The 19,844-nt window shown below is 55.6% G+C and overlaps 2 protein-coding genes across 5 annotated transcripts in view; one reads left to right on the forward strand and one right to left on the reverse strand.

The window, feature by feature from the left end:
* CROCC (ciliary rootlet coiled-coil, rootletin) overlaps positions 1-16,954 on the reverse strand; it is a 34,890-nt gene extending 17,936 nt beyond the window's left edge. For 2 of the 4 annotated variants that reach the window (XM_059691097.1, XM_059691096.1), the window contains exons 1-15: positions 16,709-16,954; positions 16,026-16,167; positions 14,748-14,902; positions 10,096-10,281; positions 9,911-9,994; positions 9,776-9,837; positions 9,524-9,689; positions 8,639-8,745; positions 5,501-5,737; positions 4,997-5,093; positions 4,040-4,123; positions 3,427-3,660; positions 2,805-3,004; positions 1,327-1,509; positions 328-472 (exon numbers count right to left, since the gene is read on the reverse strand). In XM_059691097.1, coding sequence (XP_059547080.1) covers positions 328-472; positions 1,327-1,509; positions 2,805-3,004; positions 3,427-3,660; positions 4,040-4,123; positions 4,997-5,093; positions 5,501-5,737; positions 8,639-8,745; positions 9,524-9,689; positions 9,776-9,837; positions 9,911-9,994; positions 10,096-10,281; positions 14,748-14,902; positions 16,026-16,167; positions 16,709-16,768 — 2,142 coding nt within the window. In that variant the 5' untranslated portion in view covers positions 16,769-16,954. The remainder of the gene's footprint in view (positions 1-327; positions 473-1,326; positions 1,510-2,804; positions 3,005-3,426; positions 3,661-4,039; positions 4,124-4,996; positions 5,094-5,500; positions 5,738-8,638; positions 8,746-9,523; positions 9,690-9,775; positions 9,838-9,910; positions 9,995-10,095; positions 10,282-14,747; positions 14,903-16,025; positions 16,168-16,708) is intronic. The other 2 variants (XM_059691095.1, XM_059691098.1) reach the window with 2 other exon arrangements.
* Positions 1-19,844, forward strand: part of MFAP2 (microfibril associated protein 2) — a 58,776-nt gene that overhangs the window by 24,510 nt on the left and 14,422 nt on the right. The gene's annotated exons all lie outside the window — the stretch shown is intronic.

Genomic DNA, 19,844 nt, shown 5'->3' on the forward strand with positions numbered 1-19,844 from the left:
CAGGCACTCACTAAGGACTGTGCCCCAATCCTCACAGACCCCAGGCCCGTGACCAGAGATGGGCCTGGATGACCTGAACTACAGGCACTGCTCGGGAGCGTCTGGAAAAGCAGGGATACAGCCACTAATAGAGATGAATTCACTTATGTCTGGGGTCAGAGGTTGGTTTGTGGCCTGGGTCAAAGGTTAGCCTGAGTCCAGAAGGAAGGGTTCTGTCTGTGATTAGGGTCGGGGGTCAGCCTGAAATAGGGGTCTGTGGCCAGGGTGAGAAGGTCTGGGGCCCAGGGCGGAGGTAGGTTTCTGGTTGTGGGGCAAACAGGGACACACCTTGGTCAGCGCCTCGGCCACCTCGGCCTTCTCAGCCTGCAACATGTCCCGCTGCAGCGTGGCACAGCTCAGCGCCTCCCTCACCTCCACCAGCTCCTTCGCCAGCCCTGAGCGCTTCACCTCCAGCTGCTCTAGTTGTCTAATGCTATGGGACAGAAGGCAGGGGGGTGCCCCTTGTCACTTCCCTGCCCTGCATCTCCCTCAGCCAGCCAATCTGGAACAGGCTGGGGGTCAGGGCTGAGGCAGGAGCCCTGGTGGCAAGAGCCTTACCAGAAGGACAGCCAGGGTCACCGCCTTTTGGCTCTGTGACTCTGGGCCTCAGTTTTCACATCTGCAAAATGGGCCTCACGAAGTTGTTATAAGAATACATGACTTACTTAAGGATACATGAAATATGTAAAAGAGTGCCTGACATAGCTCTTCAAGGGCCTTTAGAAACAAAAATAATGTACTGGCTATCATTAGGACTTACGTCTCAGAGAAGTAAACAGTGCAGTGGTTAAGAGGTTAACTCTTCAGAGTGATGGGCAGAATGCTTGGGTTCAAATTCTGGCTCTTTTACTAACTAGCTGTGACCTTAAGGAAATTATATGACTTCTCTGTGCCTCAGTTTTACCATCCATAAAGTGGGGCTAATAACAGCTCCTATATCATAGAGTTATCCTGAGGGTTAAATAAGATGATCTAATTGTTTAAAATGATATTAATACTAATATTACTGTAACTTAAATTTTTAAAAATAATGTTAATATTACTACTGGTATTTTAATTATTGTTGTTATTACCATCCACACGCTTCCTTCCTCCAGTTCTCGGATCCCAGGTAAGTGACTGTCCCTCCCTGAGCCTGTTTACCGAGACAGGACGGATCAGAAGACCCTACATCGGAGGACTTCTCAAGACGGGAGGAGGCCAGGTGCTCTCTAGCCCCCAGGGACACTGTCAGGAGCCCCAAGGCCCATTCACGTGGCCTTGGCAGGGAGGCCAGAAACTACGCACCTCCGCTCGAGCTCCCTGCGTGCCCGTGCTCTATCCTGCTCTGTGTCCTCCTTCTCTTCCTCCAGCTGGTCCCGCTGGCGCCGCAGCTCCTCCTGTGCCACCTGTAGTTTCTCCCGCTCCTGCCGCAGCTCCTCAGCCTGCTGCTGGGCCGCCTGCAGGCTATGGGCCAGGCTGTCCTTCTCCCTGCAGGACCGGGGATAGAGGAGCTGAAGGGGATGTTGGGGCTGCTCCCATCGGGGAAAACAGCCGTGCTGCTTGCTGTCCCACACGTGAGCCACAGCCTCCATCCTCTAAGGCACGTGCCTCCAGGAAGCCTTCCCTGACCATGCCCACGGCCAACTCATTTCATCTACCTCTCCCTGAAGCTGACTCATCCCAGCAGAGGGAACCTCCTCCCCCAGACTGCCCACTTGGGGGCTCAGTGGGACAGACAGAGGCAGTGGCACTATCTCCACCAGGGTGAAGAGGTTAGGCTCCTGAGATATGTGGGCAATTGTGCTGCCAGCTTGCTAGTCCGTATGACCAGAAATGCCTCTATAACCCCCAGCCCCCGTCTGGGAGGCCCAGTGGAGCTGGGGCTGTCCAGGTCTCAGAGCTTTCTGCTGCTCAGCCGGCAGCACATGGTAGCCAGAGCAGCACAGGGGGAGGCAGCAACTGGGAACTCGGACAATTTGCAGGGTGTTGCCATTCTCCCAACTCCAGCAGTCACAAGCAACAGGGAGGGTGCCTCCTGAGCCAGCTGGGGTTTCCAGCTCAGGCTGGGGGCCGATGGTGGTCATATCTTTCACTGTCCCGCCTCATCGCTTCAAGTAGCAACCCTTAAGCCAGCGGTTCTCAACCTGTGGGTCACAATCCCTTTGGGGGGTCGAATGACCCTTTCATAGGGGTCGCCTAAGACCATGGGAAAACACATATATAATTACATATTGTTTTTGTGATTAATCACTATGCTCTAATTATGTTCAATTTGTAACAATGAAATTGGGGGTGACCACAACATGAGGAACTGTATTAAAGGGTCGCGGTATTAGGAAGGTTGAGAACCACTGCCTTAAGCATACAAGACACGACAGCTGACAGTAGGTGGAAAAACATACACCATGATAAGTAAAAATAGCAGAATGCAAAGTGAGGTGTCCGTTGTGCACATAATATAAAAGCCTCTCCTTCCAGGGCACGGGCAGCATGGGTTTGGCTCAGTTCCGATTCCTATCCCGGCCACACCCCGTGAGCTTGGACAAGCCTCTCAAGCTTGGGCAGGAAGACTAATTGGAGATTATACACATAAAATGCCTGGCCACGAGCCTGGCACACAGTAGGTGTACAGGAAACGTTTGCTACCTCACTGCCAGAAAACATACACACATGGCTCATAAGGACCATATTGGTGCAAATCTGCACGCTTCCAGGCTGGGACTGGTGCTGGGCCCAGACACCGATTGATTCTCCGAGGCCCCCACTTCCGACCTCCCAGGCACCTGCTCAGGAGGTCGATGGCACTCCGCAGACGCTGGGCCTCGCGCTGGGCATCCTCCTGGGCCTGGGTGGCCCCATCGGTCTTGTCCCGCAGACGCTGCAGCTGGTCCTCCAGGGCACGGCGCTCACCCTCGCTGTCACCAAGCTGCTTCCGCAGTGTGCCCAGGAGGTCCTGGCTGGCCTCGTAGCGCCCACGCATGTCCTGTGGCGTGGGAACCCCTGAGTCTGGGGAAGCCACTGAGCCCTCAGAGCCCCCTGCCCCTGTGCTAGCTCCAGGGACGTACAGCAGCCTACTCGGTGGCCTAGGCCTGAGGCAGGAGAGTGGCCAGGCTTCCACTCCCTATGCTGAGCCCTCCACCTGGACTCTGAGCCTCCATCTCCCTGAGGTCCCCAGCAAACCCAGCCTAAGTACATTCCCTCCCCAGGCTCCGCCCCCAGCTGCCCAAGCCCCTCCCACTCGGGGCTCGGATTCTACCCCTGAGCTCTCGGCCACCTCCAAGAATCCTGACTCCTGTCTCAGGGCTCTGACTCCACCCTGGGATGCTCACGCTCCGCCCCCAGAACACTGGCTCCGCCCCTGGGCTGCCCAAACCTCTCCCCCAGGACGCTTGGGCCCCTTGCTACCTGGACCTGTAGCTGGCGTTTGTGCAGGGCGGAGTGGATCAGGGTGAGCACGGAGGAGTCCGAACAGGCTGGGGATGGGCCTCGGCGCGGGGAGCGACCGCGGCCGGGCGAGGAGCGCCTCGACGGGGATGGGGTCCGGGGGCCCGAGAGCCCCCGCAGACTGCCGTCTGACGCATCCGCGGTGTGCTCCGAGCCACTTAGCTGGACACCACTCTCCATGTCGGACAGAACGGCCTGAGGGGTGGGGCAGTAGGGAGGTTAGTTGGGCAAAGACGCCCAGTAGGGGCAGAGGGGTCGCAGCGGCCATGTGACTAGATCCATCCCAAAATCTGCAGCACAGCCTAAGCCCCCTCCCTTCCAACAAGGCTTCCGGATTCCGCTCCGCTAGCTCACAGCGCGCAGCCGCCAGGTGCGGCTCCCATGTATTGGGAAGACATCTCTCGGCATTTCTCACAGACGGGCCTGAACCTCTCGCAGGCAGGGCCCCAGGTTCCCCAACCACTGGCAGTTCTGGCCAAGGCCACCAGAGGAGCCGGCGGCCCTGGACTGCCTGGCCTTGCCCTGCCCAGGGCTCCCACCCTCTGGCCTCTCCCGGCTCGTTCCCACCTCACACCTGTGCCAGGTCCCTCAAGGTCTGCTGCAGCCCCTCGCCCTCCTCCGTGTCCAGGGCGGGCTGCTCCTGGAGCTGCAGGGCTTCCTGGAGTCGTGGTGAAGAGACGAGGAGAGGGTGGTCAGGGTCTGTGCCCTAATCCCAAACCTACTCATTCCCTCCCTGGGCCCCACCCATCAGGCGGCCTCGAAGGCCATGGCCATAGTCCAGCCGCTCCGTCACCTCACAGCAGCACTGAGTGCCCTGAACAGACGAGGCCCAGAGAAGTGCAGTGTACCACCTCAGGTCACACAGCCTACTGGGGAAGAGCTGGACATAGAACGGGGCCTGGCCCCACACAGAAGGGTGACCAACCCAGGCGGCACCTTTGAGGGGTGTCCCTCGGGTGGGGAGGCAGCTGAGCTCCAAGAGAAAGAGCCCGGGACTAGCAGATTACGGGCATGAGCTCAAGTCCTGACTCCCCAGTCTGAGTCTCGGGACAAGTATTTCCTCTGGGGCCTCGGGTTTCTCATCTGTGTAAGGCAGCGGTTCTCAACCTGTGGGTCGCGACCCCCTTGGGCGGTCGAACGACCCTTTCACAGGGGTCGCCTAAGACCATCCTGCATATCAGACATTTACATGACGATTCATAACAGTAGCAACATGACAGCTATGAAGTAGCAACGAAAATAATTTTATGGCTGGGTCACAACATGAGGAACGGTATTTAAAGGGCCAGAAGGTTGAGAACCACTGGTATAAGGGGATCCTGTTACAGGGCTGCTGAGAGGATGAAATGGGATAAGAGTTAAATGTGCTCACACTAAGCCTCGCACACACTAGATGCTCAGTTAATGAGGGTGATACAGTCTGAGTGGGAAGCTCCATGGTGGCCCAACAGCCTGGCCCTCAGCCTGTGCCCACGGGTCGGGTCAGTGCCCCGTCCCGCCCTGCCACACCTCGAGGGCAGCTGCCTCTCACCAGGGCCTCAAGCTTCTCAGTGAGGGCCTTGTTGACCCGATCCTTCTCCAGGTTCTGGTTCTGAAGGCGCTCCACTGTCAGGGCCAGCTCTGTCACTCTGGAGGTGGGGGAGCAACAGAGGTGAATGGGAGACTCACCCCAGCTTGTCCTCCAACCCTCCAGCTGTGTCCTACATGCTTCCCCAAACCTGAGGCAGGGACCCCAGGATTCACTTCCCTGGTGGTATGACCTTGAGCAAGTCACTTCTGTCTGTAAATGAGAATGAGGTTGCCCCCCACTTTGTCTCCTGGGGAGGCACCCTGAGACTTGTGGAGGTTGCAGGAGCTGGGAGGAAATCTGGTATCAGAGGTTGAACTGCTTGTGATGGGCCCTGGGCAAGAGCCCCCTGGACCTCAGTTTCCCACTCTGCCAACGGGGTGTCTGGGAAGACTGGCTGAGCTCAAGCCCGTCCCCAGTGAACAGACCCCTCCGCCCCTGCCTCACGTGGTACCTACGGGCACCCACCTGGCATTGAAGTCGGCCTTGTCCAGGTTGCTCTGCATCTGCAGCTGGGCCAGGCCCTCCTCCTGCAGCACCTTGCCCCGCAGCTGCTCCTCCAGCTGGGCCTGCAGCAGCGCCTGCTTCTCCAGGGCTGCCTCGGCCCGGCTCTCGGCCAGCTGCAGGCCGGCGCTCAGCCCCAGGCCCGCTTCCTGGACAGCTCGTGAGGTCCGGGCCAGCTCCCCTCCCAGCTGCAGCAGATCCCTAGTGGAGAGAACGCCCAGCAGGGATGGATGGCGGTGGGCTCCCAAGCGTCAATTAAAACTACACCGGGATGCCGTTTGTCACCATTAGCACGGGGGGAAAGTCACATAATGCACGGTGTGGGTGAGGCTGTGGGAAAACAGGCCCTCCCCCACACTGCTGGGAGGGCAACCACAGCTGAGGGCAGTGAGAAAGCGCTCTGAAAACGACGAACTGATGGGCTCTTTGTGACCCACCAACTCCACTTCTAAGAATTTATCCTACAGAGATGCCTCAACACATGGGAGATGGCCTGTGTATAAAGTGATGCCCTGCAGCATGCTCAGGCCCAAAATGCTGGTGCAACCTAAATGGCCATTAAAAGGACTGCTCTTAAACACAACATGACACATCCATTCTGTGGGATATCTGTAGCCAAGAAAAACGAATGGGGAAGCTCTTCAGAGCCTGAAATGGAACCACTCCCACTGTAACTCAGTTAGAACTATGCGGTGAAGAAAGCATCTTCAAGCCCTGGCTGCTATCCTGGTTGGTTGGAGCGTCTCCCCAATGCACCAAGGTTGCGGATTCAATCCCCCGTCAGGGCACGTACAAGAATCAACCAATGAATGCATAAATGGGTGAAACAGCAAATCGATGTCTCTCTCTCTCTGAAATAAATGAAAAAAATAAAAAGCACCTTCAAGAACTGCAAAGATGAAATTCTAACAAGAATATATAAAAGGGTGTGTGTGTGTATGTGTGTGTGTGTGTGTGTGAGAGAGAGAGAGAGAGAGAGAGAGAGAGAGAGAGAGAGAGATCTGCTGTATTTGCTTGTATAAAAGAAGCCTGAAGGCATATTGCTTGCCTCCAGGAGGGAGAGGAGAGGCGTGTCTGAGGCCAGGGGTGGGAGGGGGCCTTTTTATCATACACCCTTTTGAAATCGGAATTTGTGAATATATGAATTATTCAAAAGTAAAATATTAGGTCCTGGCCAGTGTGGCTTGGTTGGTTGGAGCGTCATCTCATACACCAAAAGTTGGCAGGTTCGATTCCCAGATAAGGCACATGATCCCCGGTTAGGGCAGGTGCAGGAGGCACCCCAATCGATGTTTCTCTCCCTCTTTCCCTTCCTCTCTCTAAAATCAAATTTTTAAAAAGTAAAATTTTAAATGCTAATTAAAAATAGAGCATACTTTAAATACATCACATGGGTTAAATCCTCTCGGTTCCTGAATGAACGGTACCACTGGGTGTCTAACGCAAGGAGAGGAGGTGACTCATTACGGAAGAATCCCAGCTGAGACAGGAAGGAGTGACCGGAGATGATCACAATCTTGCAGTCCTGATGAATGCCTGGGCGTGGCACTGAGCATCTGAGGCTGCCGGTGCACAGAGACGCCCAGGCATTCGGGGCCTCCTGATGAAAGAGCGCCCAGCACTTACTAAGAAGTCTTGTTAAAAAACCCAAAGAAACAAACAAACAAAAAAAACCCCTGAACCTGAATCTGATCAAGCCTTAAAGCCAACGTCCAGTTTACAAGAACCACAGGGGACAAAGGTGTTAAATGACACCACAGAATCCAGACTGTGGGAAACTTCGGACAACTGTCCCAGTTTCCTGAACAAATAACAGAGATTAAAGGACAAATCAGCCCATCGCATTTTGTGAACATCTACGGGTCCTGATTCAAACACAGTGTCAGGACGAGAAGTGAAGCAAACCATCTGTGACACTGATGAGTCCACTGGGAATCTGGACACACTAAATATTTGATATTTTAACAAAAGATCATTAAATACATTTTTAATGTAAAAAAGGAAACAAATTGGTCTCCCTGTCTCTGGGCTCTCCCCACAGCCTCACCTGCTCAGCCCAAGCAGGACCGAGCCCCCTGCTGGAACACGCCAGCCCCCTCCAGCCCCCTGCTAGCCCCCTCTGTTCACCTGCCTCTCTCTCCAACCTCCGCACCCCCCCAGTGCCATTTCTCCCCCCTCCACGCCTTTGCTCAGGCTGTACACTCTGTCTGGAGTGCCCCAGCTCTGCCAGTTAAAATCCCACCCATCCCTGAGGTCAGTGCAAATTCCACCTCCTCTATGAAGCGTCTTTCTGACCCTCCCATCCTTGTGAGAATTGAGGACATTCTCTGTTCCACTTTAATGTCACTGATCACTCACTTCCCTGGTCTAGAATTTGGGTGTGGGGGGGTCTATTTCTTTTTATCACTAGAGGTGGTAAGGTCCTTGGTAGTAGAAGCTGAATATTCTAGTGGATTAAAAGCAGTTGTCAATCCTGACTCAGCCACTTACCACCATGTGACCTTGGAAAGGTCATTCTACCTCTCTGAGCCTCAATGTCCTCATCTGTAAAATGGGAAATATTACTATTCCTACTTCACAGAGATGCTGTGGATATGAGATGAAATGAAATGTACAAAGAGCCTAGCTCAGAGGAAATACCTAGTAAATGTTGACTGTCACGATCATAATAAGAGTTCATTATTATAGTTGCTTCTGCATCTCCAAGGGCCTGCCCCGCAGTAGGTGTGTTGGGTTGGACTGAGGTTCAACTGAGTTGAGCTGAATTCAACTTAAAATGTGGGTGCCCATCCAAGCCAGTTTGGCTCAGTGGATAGAGCATTGGCCTGCGGACTGAAGGGTCCCAGGCTGGATTCCGGTCAAGGGCACACGCCCGGGTTGTGGGCTCGATCCCTAATGGGGGTCGTGCAGAAAGCAGCCGATCAATGATTCTCTCTCATCATTGATGTTTCTGTCTCTCTCTCCCTCTCCCTTTCTCTCTGAAATCAATAAAAATATTTTTTTAAAAGGAAAGAAAAATGATGCTTTTTTTAAAAAAGTGGGTGCCCCCCAGCTGCTGCTGCAGCACCTCCCCACGTCACCCCTCCGCCAGCCGGGCCTCACCTCTCGGTAAACATCTTCACCTCGTTGACCAGCCGCCGGACCCCCACAACCTGCCTCCAGAGGAGGAGCAGGCGGCTGTGCTCGCTGCTGAAGTAGGCGTTGAAGGACTGGAGGGAAGACAGGGGGAGTGAGGGGCTGCGGGGAGGGCCACCCGCTCTGCCCCAGCTCTGACCATCTGGGAGGCACTGTCGCCCAGGGAGGGGGTCTTCCTGGGGGGTCAGGTCTGGGCCTGCACACAGGGCTGTGTCGAAACTGTCAGCCTCTCACTGCCAAGCCTCCCTCTGGCACTGGAAAATGGGTTTCAATGGCCCTGCAGTCCCAAGAGGCAGCGAGAAGGGCAGAGAGTGCTGGCTCTGAGGTTTGCACCCCAGCCGCATGGCCAGGCAGGTTACTAACCTCTCTTTAAAATGAGGACGACAGCCCTGGCCAGTTTGGCTCAGTGGATAGAGCGTCAGCCTGTGGACTCAAGGGTCCCAGGTTAGATTCTGGTCAAGAGCATGTACCTTGGTTGCGGGCACATCCCCAGTGGGGAGTGTGCAGGAGGCAGCTGATCGATGTTTCTAACTCTCTATCCCTCTCCCTTCCTCTCTGTAAAAAGTCAATAAAAATATATTTAAAAAATAAATAAATAAAATAAAATGAGGACGACAGCACCTACCATGCTCAGTTACTCTGAGAAATAGGGAAGAAATGAACACTCAGCACATGGGATGTGCAATCAAGGCCAACTATGATTATGACAACTATTTACCTCTCCTAGAGGGCCAGCAGGGCCTCCCACTCCTTCTCCCGAAGCCCGAGTCCTCTCCACTCTACAAAGACCCTTCCCCTTGGCTCAGGCTGGACCCACCAGGCCCCACTGGCCTCCCAGAACCCTGTGCCCACCTCCTCCTCACGCCTCCACGCCACCTCCCGCTGCTCCAGCTCCTTCCGACTGCGTGTCCAGTCACTGGTCACCTTGCGTATGTCCTCTCTCAGAGCCTGATTGGCTGAGCTCGCCTGGTCCAGCTGCTCTCGGAGCATAGCGTTCACCTGGGCCAGGCTGCTGCTCCTGGGTGGGACAAAGAGGGACCAATGGGCTCATGGCTGGAGAGGACCGCCCTACCAGCCATCTCCTCTTCCTGCTGGGTGCCCCACCTCTGCTGCTCCTCCTCCAGGCGGATGAGGGCGCTCTCCAGGTCTCTGCTGTGCTCTGCGTCCTGGGTGGGAGAAGTGGGCATCAGGTTGGGCACGAGGAGGAAAGGGCCTGCCCTGCCCTGCCCTGGCACCCACCCTCAGCCGCTGCTGCTCCAGCTCTGAGGATCTCTCCAACAGCTGCTGCTCCAGCTCTGAGCCCTTCTTCTTGTACTGGAGAATCTGGGGATGGGTGGTGAGCAATGGTTAGCCCCAGGGGGTGGGGGCAGGGCAAAGTGAGCAAGCACATTGGGTAGGCAGGAGCAGGAGTGGGCGGCCCTGACCTTGGCCTGCAGCCGTTGCACGAGCTGGGCTTGCCGCTGCTGGCCCTCCTGGTAGGCCTGCAGCTTTCGCCGGTAGGAGGCCTGCTCCTCCTGCAGCTGCCTCCGCAGCTCCACGCTCTGCCGTACCAGCCCCCTGGGCTCCTGTGTTTCCAGCTCCCCAGACTCCAGCCGCACAGCCTGCTCCAGCTGCAGGGAAGGGCCCTGGGTGAGAGTCCTCCGTCTCCAGGGAAGGCAGACACAGGCCTCTGCAGGGAGCACCAGGCTGGGCCCAGACCCACAATGCCTTGCAGGCACATTTGGGCAAGCCTGGACGCCATGCCCATATGCATGGCCTAAGGCAGCCATGCATGGACACACAGACGGGGCATGCATGGACACACAGACATACGCATGCAAAACACAAAGGAGACGCACCTGGGGTAAACCTTAGCGGCCCTGGTGCACTGTGAGCCTCTCTTCCAAAGCAACTAACCCCACTGCGGTTGATGGTTCGTAGATCCAGCCCACGTCTTCCCACCCCAAACCCAAGTGAGCTCAGGAAAGCCTGTTGTTCCCATTGTATCTTAGGCCTACAGCAGTGTTAGTGGCATGTTCATTAGGATCATGAATTAATGGCATAAGCACATGTGAATACACTCAAACAGAGGCATCAATGCATGCCTACTGAGCTTAGAGATATGCACACTCATAAGGCACACAGGCGGTGTCAACATCCCTGGGGTGACACAGATGAACTCCTCGGCCTGCCCCGACTCCCTCACAGGCAGCACTCAGATTTGTAAGAGGTGCACACGCATGTTCTATATCGTGTGGCTTATTAATGCCTGAGCCCCGGCCCGGCCTCAGGCTCCCACCTCCCCCTGACTTCATGGGAAGCCTCTGCTGCCAGCGCCCTTCCTTCACCCCCCAGGTGGCCCGCAGCCGCTCCATCGTCAAGCCCTGCAGGCACAGGAAGGAGGCCTGCCTGGCTCTGGCTGCTCCAATAGCCTTGGAACCCTCTATCCTCCTTAGGCACCTGCTGGTCCCAGGGGGCCCCTCAGACTCCACCTGTGGGGGAAGCAACTGAGGATGAGTGGGACTAACAGGAGCAACAGTGCCCAGGGAGAGCCAACAGGAAGACAGCCCAGCCCCGTGGAATCTGGCACCAGCCCACACTCACCGTCTACAGCCTGGGCAGGGCATTCACACGTCCACCCACGCCCAGTCCCAGGGCAGCCAACGGCAAAGACAGCTGCTCGCCCCCACACTAACAACGGGGCCAGATTAGTGGCAGGTGCCGGTTCCCTCCAGCTGTTCCCTGCACTGATCCAGTGCGCCCAGGACATGCCCAAGGAGCCACTGAGAAAGCTGGAAACAACTTCCTCTCTGCCTCCCCCCTGCCCCCAAGGACAGCACTGGGGCAGGGTGACTGTGGCCACTAGAGCCACCCACAGGGAGGGGCTGGTGGGGGCTTCAATTCAAGTTGGGGGAACAACTCGGTCTGAAGGTGTGGGCGGAGGTGGTACGCAGGTCTCTGTCAAGGCTGGGCTGCAGGCCTGTGACCAGTGTCTGCCAGCCGTCCACCTCAGTCAGGGGACCGGCAGTGTCCACACTTGAGTGTGCCGGCGGTGGCACTGAAATGCTGTGTGTTGTGCATCGATGCAGGTGTATCTCACGGGGGTGAGTGGGGAGTATTTTGTCATTTGTCTCCACCTGGGACCCTGAGCGTCTCCGTGTCTAGGCCTTCGGGGGACCTGAGAGAGGGGGTGTCTGTGGTCGCAGGTCTAGATCGTGGTGCAGGTAGGTACCTCTGTGTGTACCCGTGTGTCCAAATGTTTGTGAGTTGGAGCGTGTGTCTGGGCTCTGAGTGTCTGTGATGTGTGTGTCGGTGACTCTGTTCTCTGTGCTGACCTTTGGCTGTGTGTATCCACAACATGTGAGACAATGTGTTGTGTTGTGCGCAGGATGGATACATCACTGCTGTGACTGTGCACCCGTGTGAGACATGCCACACCTGGGTGGGACGGGGTGGTGTCTGGCCGTGGGTGCAGACTCTGCTGTGGTGTGTTTGTGCATTTGTGTATGTCTGTGTGGGTCTGACTGGCCTGTGCTGTGTGTTTTACACAGGCGTTTGGGCCAGGCGCTATCTGCTTCTGTGATTTAGAGGGGCTCAGGCGGTCGTCAGGTACTCCACTTGCTTCCCCAGTGCTCAGAGCCAGGCCTGGGTCACTCCCAACCATACCTCGCCCCTTTCCACCAACTTCACCCTCACAAAACAGCCTTTCAATTTTACTAGTAATTCAAAAGGAGAGAAGGGTATCACCAAGCCAGGGATGAAAGAAGTTTACAGTCTCCCCTAGCAACCATTGCCCTAGTACCGTTATTTTTCGAGTCACTCTATCCAGGTTGCCATGGACACAGGGAGCCCAGGGGGCCCATTCTGTAGACTCTAGGGGGCCATTCCCTCCTTCCCATCCCAGCTGCCTCACCCAACACCTGCTCCTCAGGGACAGGAAGAATGGGGTGGGGGTGGGGGGCTAAACAGGGAGCTTAAGGGCCTCCTTCTGAACTTGGAGGTGGCTGCTGGGAACCCTTTGCCTGTCTCCCTACATGCAATCAACAGGACACAAATCCCTACCTAACCTCCACTCTCTTTTCCCAGGGATGCTGTGGCCCGCCAACCTAGCCCACATGCAACAGTTACGGCCACAGGGGCAGGCCTGCACCTGCAGCGTGGGGACAAGGGGGCAGCAGGGACAGACAGTGCCACAGGCCCTCAGAGCCCAGACCAGGGCCACCACTGACCCCGGGCCCATCACACTCATTTCTGGGTCTGCCCCCACCTGCAATAGGTGATCGCCAGGCTCTGCTGTTCTCTGTGACCCACACCGCCCCCGGAAAAGGCCCGGAGGTCATGCTCATGCAATCCCTGCCTCCGGCGGCGGGGGTGAGGGGGGCACTGACACCATCTCCCCGAGGACAGTCAAGCACCAGGTTCATTCTACAAGTTACTCGGGGTCTCCCCGGCCACATGGTGGAATTTTCTAGACTTAACGCAGACCCCCTACTCCCGTGCTGAGGCCCCAGCCCCAGCAGCCGTGTCCTAGTAGAAAAAGGAACCTGTCGCCTGTCCCCTCTTCTTCCCTTCTCCTTCCAGCCAGGGGGGCAGGGCTAACTTCATTGTCAGCCAGAACCTGGCATTTAAGAGGCAGCCCCCCATGAGCCTGGCAGCGTGCCAGGGGCCAAAAGATGAGAGGCCTAAACTGGGAGAGGGTTGGCTCAGGGCCCCATCATCACCGACAATGTGGAACTCGAGCCCGTTGGCCCTCCGCACCCCCTGCAAACCTTGGGAAGACTGGCTCTGAGCTATCCCCAGTGCTGGGGGCCTGCTCCCTGCAAGTCCCAACAAGTCAGGGGCCTGTCCGGGCGGGCAGACACCAGGACACAGGCACAGCCTACAGCCACACTCAGAACTGCTCAGCCCTCTTCCCTGCAGGGGTGTGCAAGCCCCCGCATGAGCAGGTCGGCGCCGGGGTCCTGGTACCACACAGGGGACCCTGAGCAGCTTCAGTCTCCCATTTGCAACATCAGAACGTCACGTCTGAGGTCCTTCCAGCTTCCCAGGGGCCAGCTGCCCGCTGGGACTCCCAGCCCAACTGTCTCTTCCCACCCCAAGAAACAAAGCAGTAATGCAGAGCCCTGGGCTGGGAGTCGAGAGACTAGCATTAATTGGCGGTGTGACCCCAAGCACAGTGCCTTCCCTCTCTGAGCCTCCATTATCTCCTCTGTTAATGAGCATCACCATGGTCCCAGACTTGGTGCATTACATGTAAAGCACCCAGCACCTGTCTGGCCAGTAGGCATTCGATAAATGGTGGCTGCTATTACGACTGTTAGTAATACGCACGCATTTTCCATCTACACACATTCTCCTTCCCTCACGCAACTCTTCCACCACGTGCAGCCACCACCAACTCCCCAGGGTCACCTCCTAGGAGTATGGAGGTCCAGAGAGGACAGTGTACAGAGGACAACCTGCACCTCTGGCCCTGGCCACACCGGCCTCCTGGCCAGGCCCTGGGGCCCCCGCAAGCCTGAGGCACAGGTTCCCGGGGGAAGTGAACTTGGAGGCAGGCCTGGCTTCTCCTCCCATGGCTGGGTCTCACCCCCACGGGGAGTGTGGCTGCCTGTGCTTACCCAGGTCTTGCCGCAGAGCCCAGCCACTGTTGGGTGAAGTCCCAAACCCATCCCCACTATAGAAAACAGACTCGGAGCTGGGCCAGCGTGGCTCAGTGGTTGAGTGTCAACCAATGAACCAGGAGGTCATGGTTCGATTTCCAGTCAAGGCACATGCCTGGGTTGTGGGCTCAATCCCCAGTGTGGGGTGTGCAGGAGGCTGCCGATCAATGATTCTCTCTCATCATCGATGTTTCTATCTCTCTCTCCCTCTCCCTTCCTCTCTTAAATCAATTTTAAAAAAGAAAAGAAAACAGACTGCAAGAGCAGAGTGATTTGCTCAAGGCCATCCAAGTTGGCTGAGCCACAGTTCGAACCCAGGCCGGCCTGAGTCCAGGCGCACCTTTTTGCCCAGTGTGCAGGCCTGCCCTGGACATCTCCCTGACCTCACATCAGGGAGCAGCTGGCTCAACTCTCAGCCCCCAGGCAGCACCCACCCTCTCGCTGACCGCGTTGTACTTGATGGCCAGCTCATCACGTTCGGCCCGGCTCTGGGCCAGCAGGTCCTCCACGCGGGACAACTCCTGCTGCAGCAACTGGTTCTCCTCCTGCAGCGACAGCATTGATGCCATCTCTGTGGCCGACAGCAGGGCTGGAGAGGGACAGCAGGCATGGGGTTAGCTTCCAGCTGGGTCCAGGGGGACATCTTCCCTTTCCCCTCCAGGTACCCTACCCATCAGTGGAGGCAGGAAGATGGACCAGGACCCAGCACCAGGTCACACAAACAGAGAACAGGAAGGTGGGCAAAGCCACGGGCCTAGGGCTAGGCTTAGAGTGGACACAACTACAGCTGAAGTATGGCCCCAGCAGGCCCAGGAGGTACAGGAAGGAGGCTCATTAGGAGTCAGGAGACTAGGCCCCAAGTTCTAGCTCCTTCCTTCTGCAGCTACTGCTATTCTCTGGATCTCAGTTTTTCAGATCTGTAAAATGGGTGGAACAGGAACCAGACCCAGGAGAGCAGGTAACTTCTGAGACCAGGGCTCAGGTTAGTCAGGTTGTAAGGAAGAAAAGGAGGAAGTAGAGGAAAAAAGGAGAGGCCACAGGGAAAAGGAACCCCATTTTGTGGGCTCCCTTCCACCTGATGGAACTGGACATATGCCATAGGCCTTTCGGCTCTCTAAGTCCCTGTCTGTGGCTCCCAGGGGCCCCAAGGAGGCTGAGGTTAGACAAGGACCATGGCAGGAACACCAGGAACACCCCCAAGGAGAGCTGCAACCTCCAGCTGGGACTGAGTGTGCCCTCCCAGACTCTCAAACCGTGTATTTGGTGTGAGTTCCACCCACCAGAAGGACCAGGGGCCCATCAGCCTTCCTGGGGGGCAAGGGGGAGAAGGGAGATGGGGGAGAAGGGAGTACCACCGCCCCCCTTGGATTTCTGCAAAGCCCTGAGCTAAGCTGAAATGCACCCCCCCCCCTTATAATCTCGGGTTCAGCCAGCTTACACCTTCCCTGGGAGAGAATATGGCGTTTGGGGTTAAGTCTTTGCAGCAATGAGGGTGTGCTCAGCCCTGCCTTCTAGCAGCAATACGTAGGGAACACATGGGGCAAATTACACCTCTAAGCCTCCATTTCCTCATCTGTAAAACGGGTGTACCTGCCTCTCAGTGGGGAGACATGGAAGTCATTATTGTTGTCATGACTACTGAGCAGGGGCTGTGAGAAGAGGGAGGATGTGGGCAGCGGCTGTGCAGGGGAGAGGCAGAGGCAGGATGGTACCTGGGCTCTCAGGCCTGGAGAAGTTTCGGGTGACAATTTCCCTGAGGAGAGCAGGCAGGTGGGCGGGCTGACAGTCCTGGGCCGGGTCCTGCACACTCAGGCCGGTCTCCTGACCCGGCCCCAGGACACTGCTCCCCAGTGTCTGCGGGGAAAGAGAGGGTCTGAGGGAAACCTGGGACCTGGGCTCTGTGGCCTGAGTGGGAAGGAGCAAAGTCCTGTCGCCCAAGATGTGGGCGCCCAGGAGACCGTCAGGAAATCCCCCAAATGGGTAGAAGCCTGGGAGTTAGAATCGCAAAAACCGCCCCCAGGAAGGACACGCTTGGGTGCCTCCTGCCAGGAAAGGAGGCTCCTCCAGGGCCAGAGAACCAAACCCCACAGCTGGCTCCAACCCAGCTCCAACCCAGCTAGGTGAGGACCCCACTGTGCGTGCCAGCAGAAGTCACCCTAACCCCAAAATCTGGGAGGGATCCCCATCCTCCGCAGGGCACTGGAATAAGGGAGCCACAGCAGCTGAGCCCTGCATACTCCTCTACCCTGAGTCCAGTCAGGCTGGGGGTGCAAACTGGAGCCCCTGTGCACCTCACCACCACACCTCTCCCACCACGGGACCCCCAAGATGCATCCACTCCTCACCGCTCCTTCCAGGGCAACTGGATGGGGTGGGCACAGCCCGCAGGACCCACCTGGATAACGGTCTCCAGTGCCAGCTGGGCCTCCAATGACACCCCCAGCCCCAAGCTCATGGGGGGAGGCTGCGGGCACCCCTCTCCAGGCCCTTCTCCCAGGCCCCAGACTAGCTCAGTCCACACAGCCCACCCCACAGCCAGGCTGCAGTGCTGAGCGCTGGGCAGATTAGGCTCTAATCCGTGCCCCCATGTGACCACAGGGTGGGAGGGGGGATGGGGGGGGAGGGGAAAGCAGAGGAGGGGAGAGAAGGGAGGCAGAAGGGAACAGAAGGAAGACTTAGGATATCGAGGGGGAGGGGAGTGGAGAGGGGAAGGGGTGGGGGAGAAAGGAAAGGGAAAGAATGGAGAGGGGGGAAGGGTAGGGAAGGGAGGGGAGGGACCACGAGGAAAGGACTCTCAATACACACACACACACACACACACACACACACACACACACACACACACACACACGCTCCCCAGCTACTGGGTCCTAGAGCCCTCCAAGCTCAAGGGACGGAGTCAGCATCCAGGACACAGAAAAGGCCAGACTTTTCCAGGTTTTTAAGAATGTACAGGGGTGGGCAAAACTAGGTTCAGCTCTGAGTACAGAAAGCACAGAGCTGCCCTGGTCGGGTCCTCAGTTAGTCTGGTGTCATCCTGTACACCAAAAGGTGGTGGGTTTGATTCCTGGTCACGGCACATACCCAGGTTGCCAGTTCAATCTCCGGTCAGGGTGCACGCAGGAGGCAACCGATAGGATGTTTCTCTCTCATGTGAATATGTATTTCTCTCTCTCTCTCTCTCTCTCTCTCTCTCTCTCTCTCTCTCTCTCTCTTTTGTCTCTCGCACTTCAAATAATAAAAACTTTTTTTTTAAATCCTCCATGAGGAATTGTGTGTCTCCTTGCTTGCCCACCAGCTAGAAGGAAATAATGTTGAGGTCCCAAGGCCAGAGCCACCAGCTGGAAGGGGTCTGGGTCACCATGTGGAAAGCCACCTGCCCACCTGCCAAATACCCAGCAGGGCTTTTCATGAGCAAGAAATAAATGTCTGTTGTGTTGAGCCTTAGAGATTTCCGGGTTTTACTATCAGATAGTAATATCTTTTTTAAAAGTATATTTTTATTGCTTTCAGAGAAGAAGGGAGAGGGAGAGAGAAATAGAAACATCAGTGATGAGAAAGAATCATTGATTGGCTGCCTCCTGCAGGCCCCCACACTGGGGATGGAGCCCGCAACCCAGGCATGTGCCCTGACTGGGAATCAAACCGTGACCTCTCGGTTCCTAGATCAATGCTCAACCACTGAGCCACGCTGGCGGGGCTCAGCTAGTAATATCTCAATCACTACACACTGTTAAATAGTGGATAAGTGTTAGTTATGGTCTGTGTTATCGTTACTATCACTAGTATTACTGTCTTCCCAGCACCCAAACTAGACCCTGTGCCTGGTACACAGTAGACCCTCAGCCATTTTTTTGTAGGTCTAGAGGTAAGAACTAGCAAAAAAATCGATCAAGGATTACTCAGGAGTTTCAAGCCCACGTATCCCTTTTTTATTCTCCGGTTGCTGGCTAGAAATTATAACAAAAATACTGAACCAACCATGAGCCAGGCCCTGTTCCCAAAACTCTGCATCTGTACTAACATCCTTGGCAGCCCTGTGATGTGACACTGTTCTACCCACTTTACAACTGACAACACTAAGGCTCAGTGAGTGAAGTTAAGTAACTTGCTCAGAGTCACCCATCCATGAAGGGCTAAAGCCAGCAGACAAGGTAAGACCCAGGTATGCCGGGAGGGTGGGGGGAAGGGGGAGAGATCAACCAAAGGACTTTGATATGCATGCATGTAAGGATAACCAATGGACACAGACACTAGGGGGGTGAGGGCATGAGTGGGGGAGGTGGGGGGCAATGGGGGTATAAGGACACACATGTAATACCTTAATCAATAAAGAAAATTAAAATTTAAAAAAAAGCTTAACGGGGGGGGCGGGACCGGGGAGGACCCAGTTATCCCTGATTCCAAAGTTTTAAACAAAAAACAGCCATGGCTACTATGTGTAGTGCTTACTGTGTGCCAGGCACCACCCTCGGTCTCTGGTGTGTGGCATTAAAAAAGCCATCTCGCCCTAGCTGGTTTGGCTCAGTGGATAGAGCAGTGATGGCGAACCTTTTGAGCTCGGCGTGTCGGCATTTTGAAAAACCCTAACTTAACTCTGGTGCCGTGTCACATATAGAAATTTTTTGATATTTGCAACCATGGTAAAACAAAGATTTATATTTTTGATATTTATTTTATATATTTAAATGCCATTTAACAAAGAAAAATCAACCCAAAAAATGAGTTCATGTGTCACCTCTGACACACGTGTCATAGATTCGCCATCATTGGCATCAGCCTGCAAACCAAAGAGTCCTGGGTTCAATTCCAGTCAAGGGCATGTACCTCGGTTGCAGACCCCTCCCAGGCTTGGGTCTGGTTAGGCTCATGCAGGAGGCAACCAATCAGTGTGTTCCTCTCACGTAGATATTTCTGTCTTCCCCTCTTTCTTCCACTCTCTCTAAAAATCAATGGAAAACTACCCTCGGGTGAGGATTAAAAAACAACAACCCACCTCTTGCTTGGACTGCTGAGATGGCTCCTCAGAGCTGTCCCTGCTTGCTCTCTCGTCCCCTACCTCAGTCTACTCCTACACTACCAAGATCGAGCCCCTCTTCTATTCAACCTCCACCCTACAGGCTCCCCAATCCAACGGCCTCCTAACACATTCAAAATAAAATTCAAAGTCCTGCCACAGCAAACAGGCCTGCCCAATCTGGCCCAGGCCCACCTCTCCCAGATCATCCTTCTCTCTCCCCCTGCTTGTCCTACCTACTCCAGCCCTGCTGGCCTTTATATATATATATTTTTTTTAATTGATTTTTTAAAGAGAAAAAGGGGATAGAGAGTTAGAAACATCCGATGAGAGAGAACCATCCATCAGCTGCCTCCTGTATAACCAAGGTACATGCCCTTGACCGGAATCGAACCTGGGACCCTTCAGTCCACAGGCCGACGCTCTATCCACTGAGCCAAACCAGTTAGGGCCCTGCTGGCCTTCTTGATTCTCAAACACACCAGACCAGTGGTCGGCAAACTGCGGCTCGCGA

The sequence above is a fragment of the Myotis daubentonii genome, chromosome 3 (assembly GCF_963259705.1).
Source record: "Myotis daubentonii chromosome 3, mMyoDau2.1, whole genome shotgun sequence".
NCBI classification, from domain to species: domain Eukaryota; kingdom Metazoa; phylum Chordata; class Mammalia; order Chiroptera; family Vespertilionidae; genus Myotis; species Myotis daubentonii.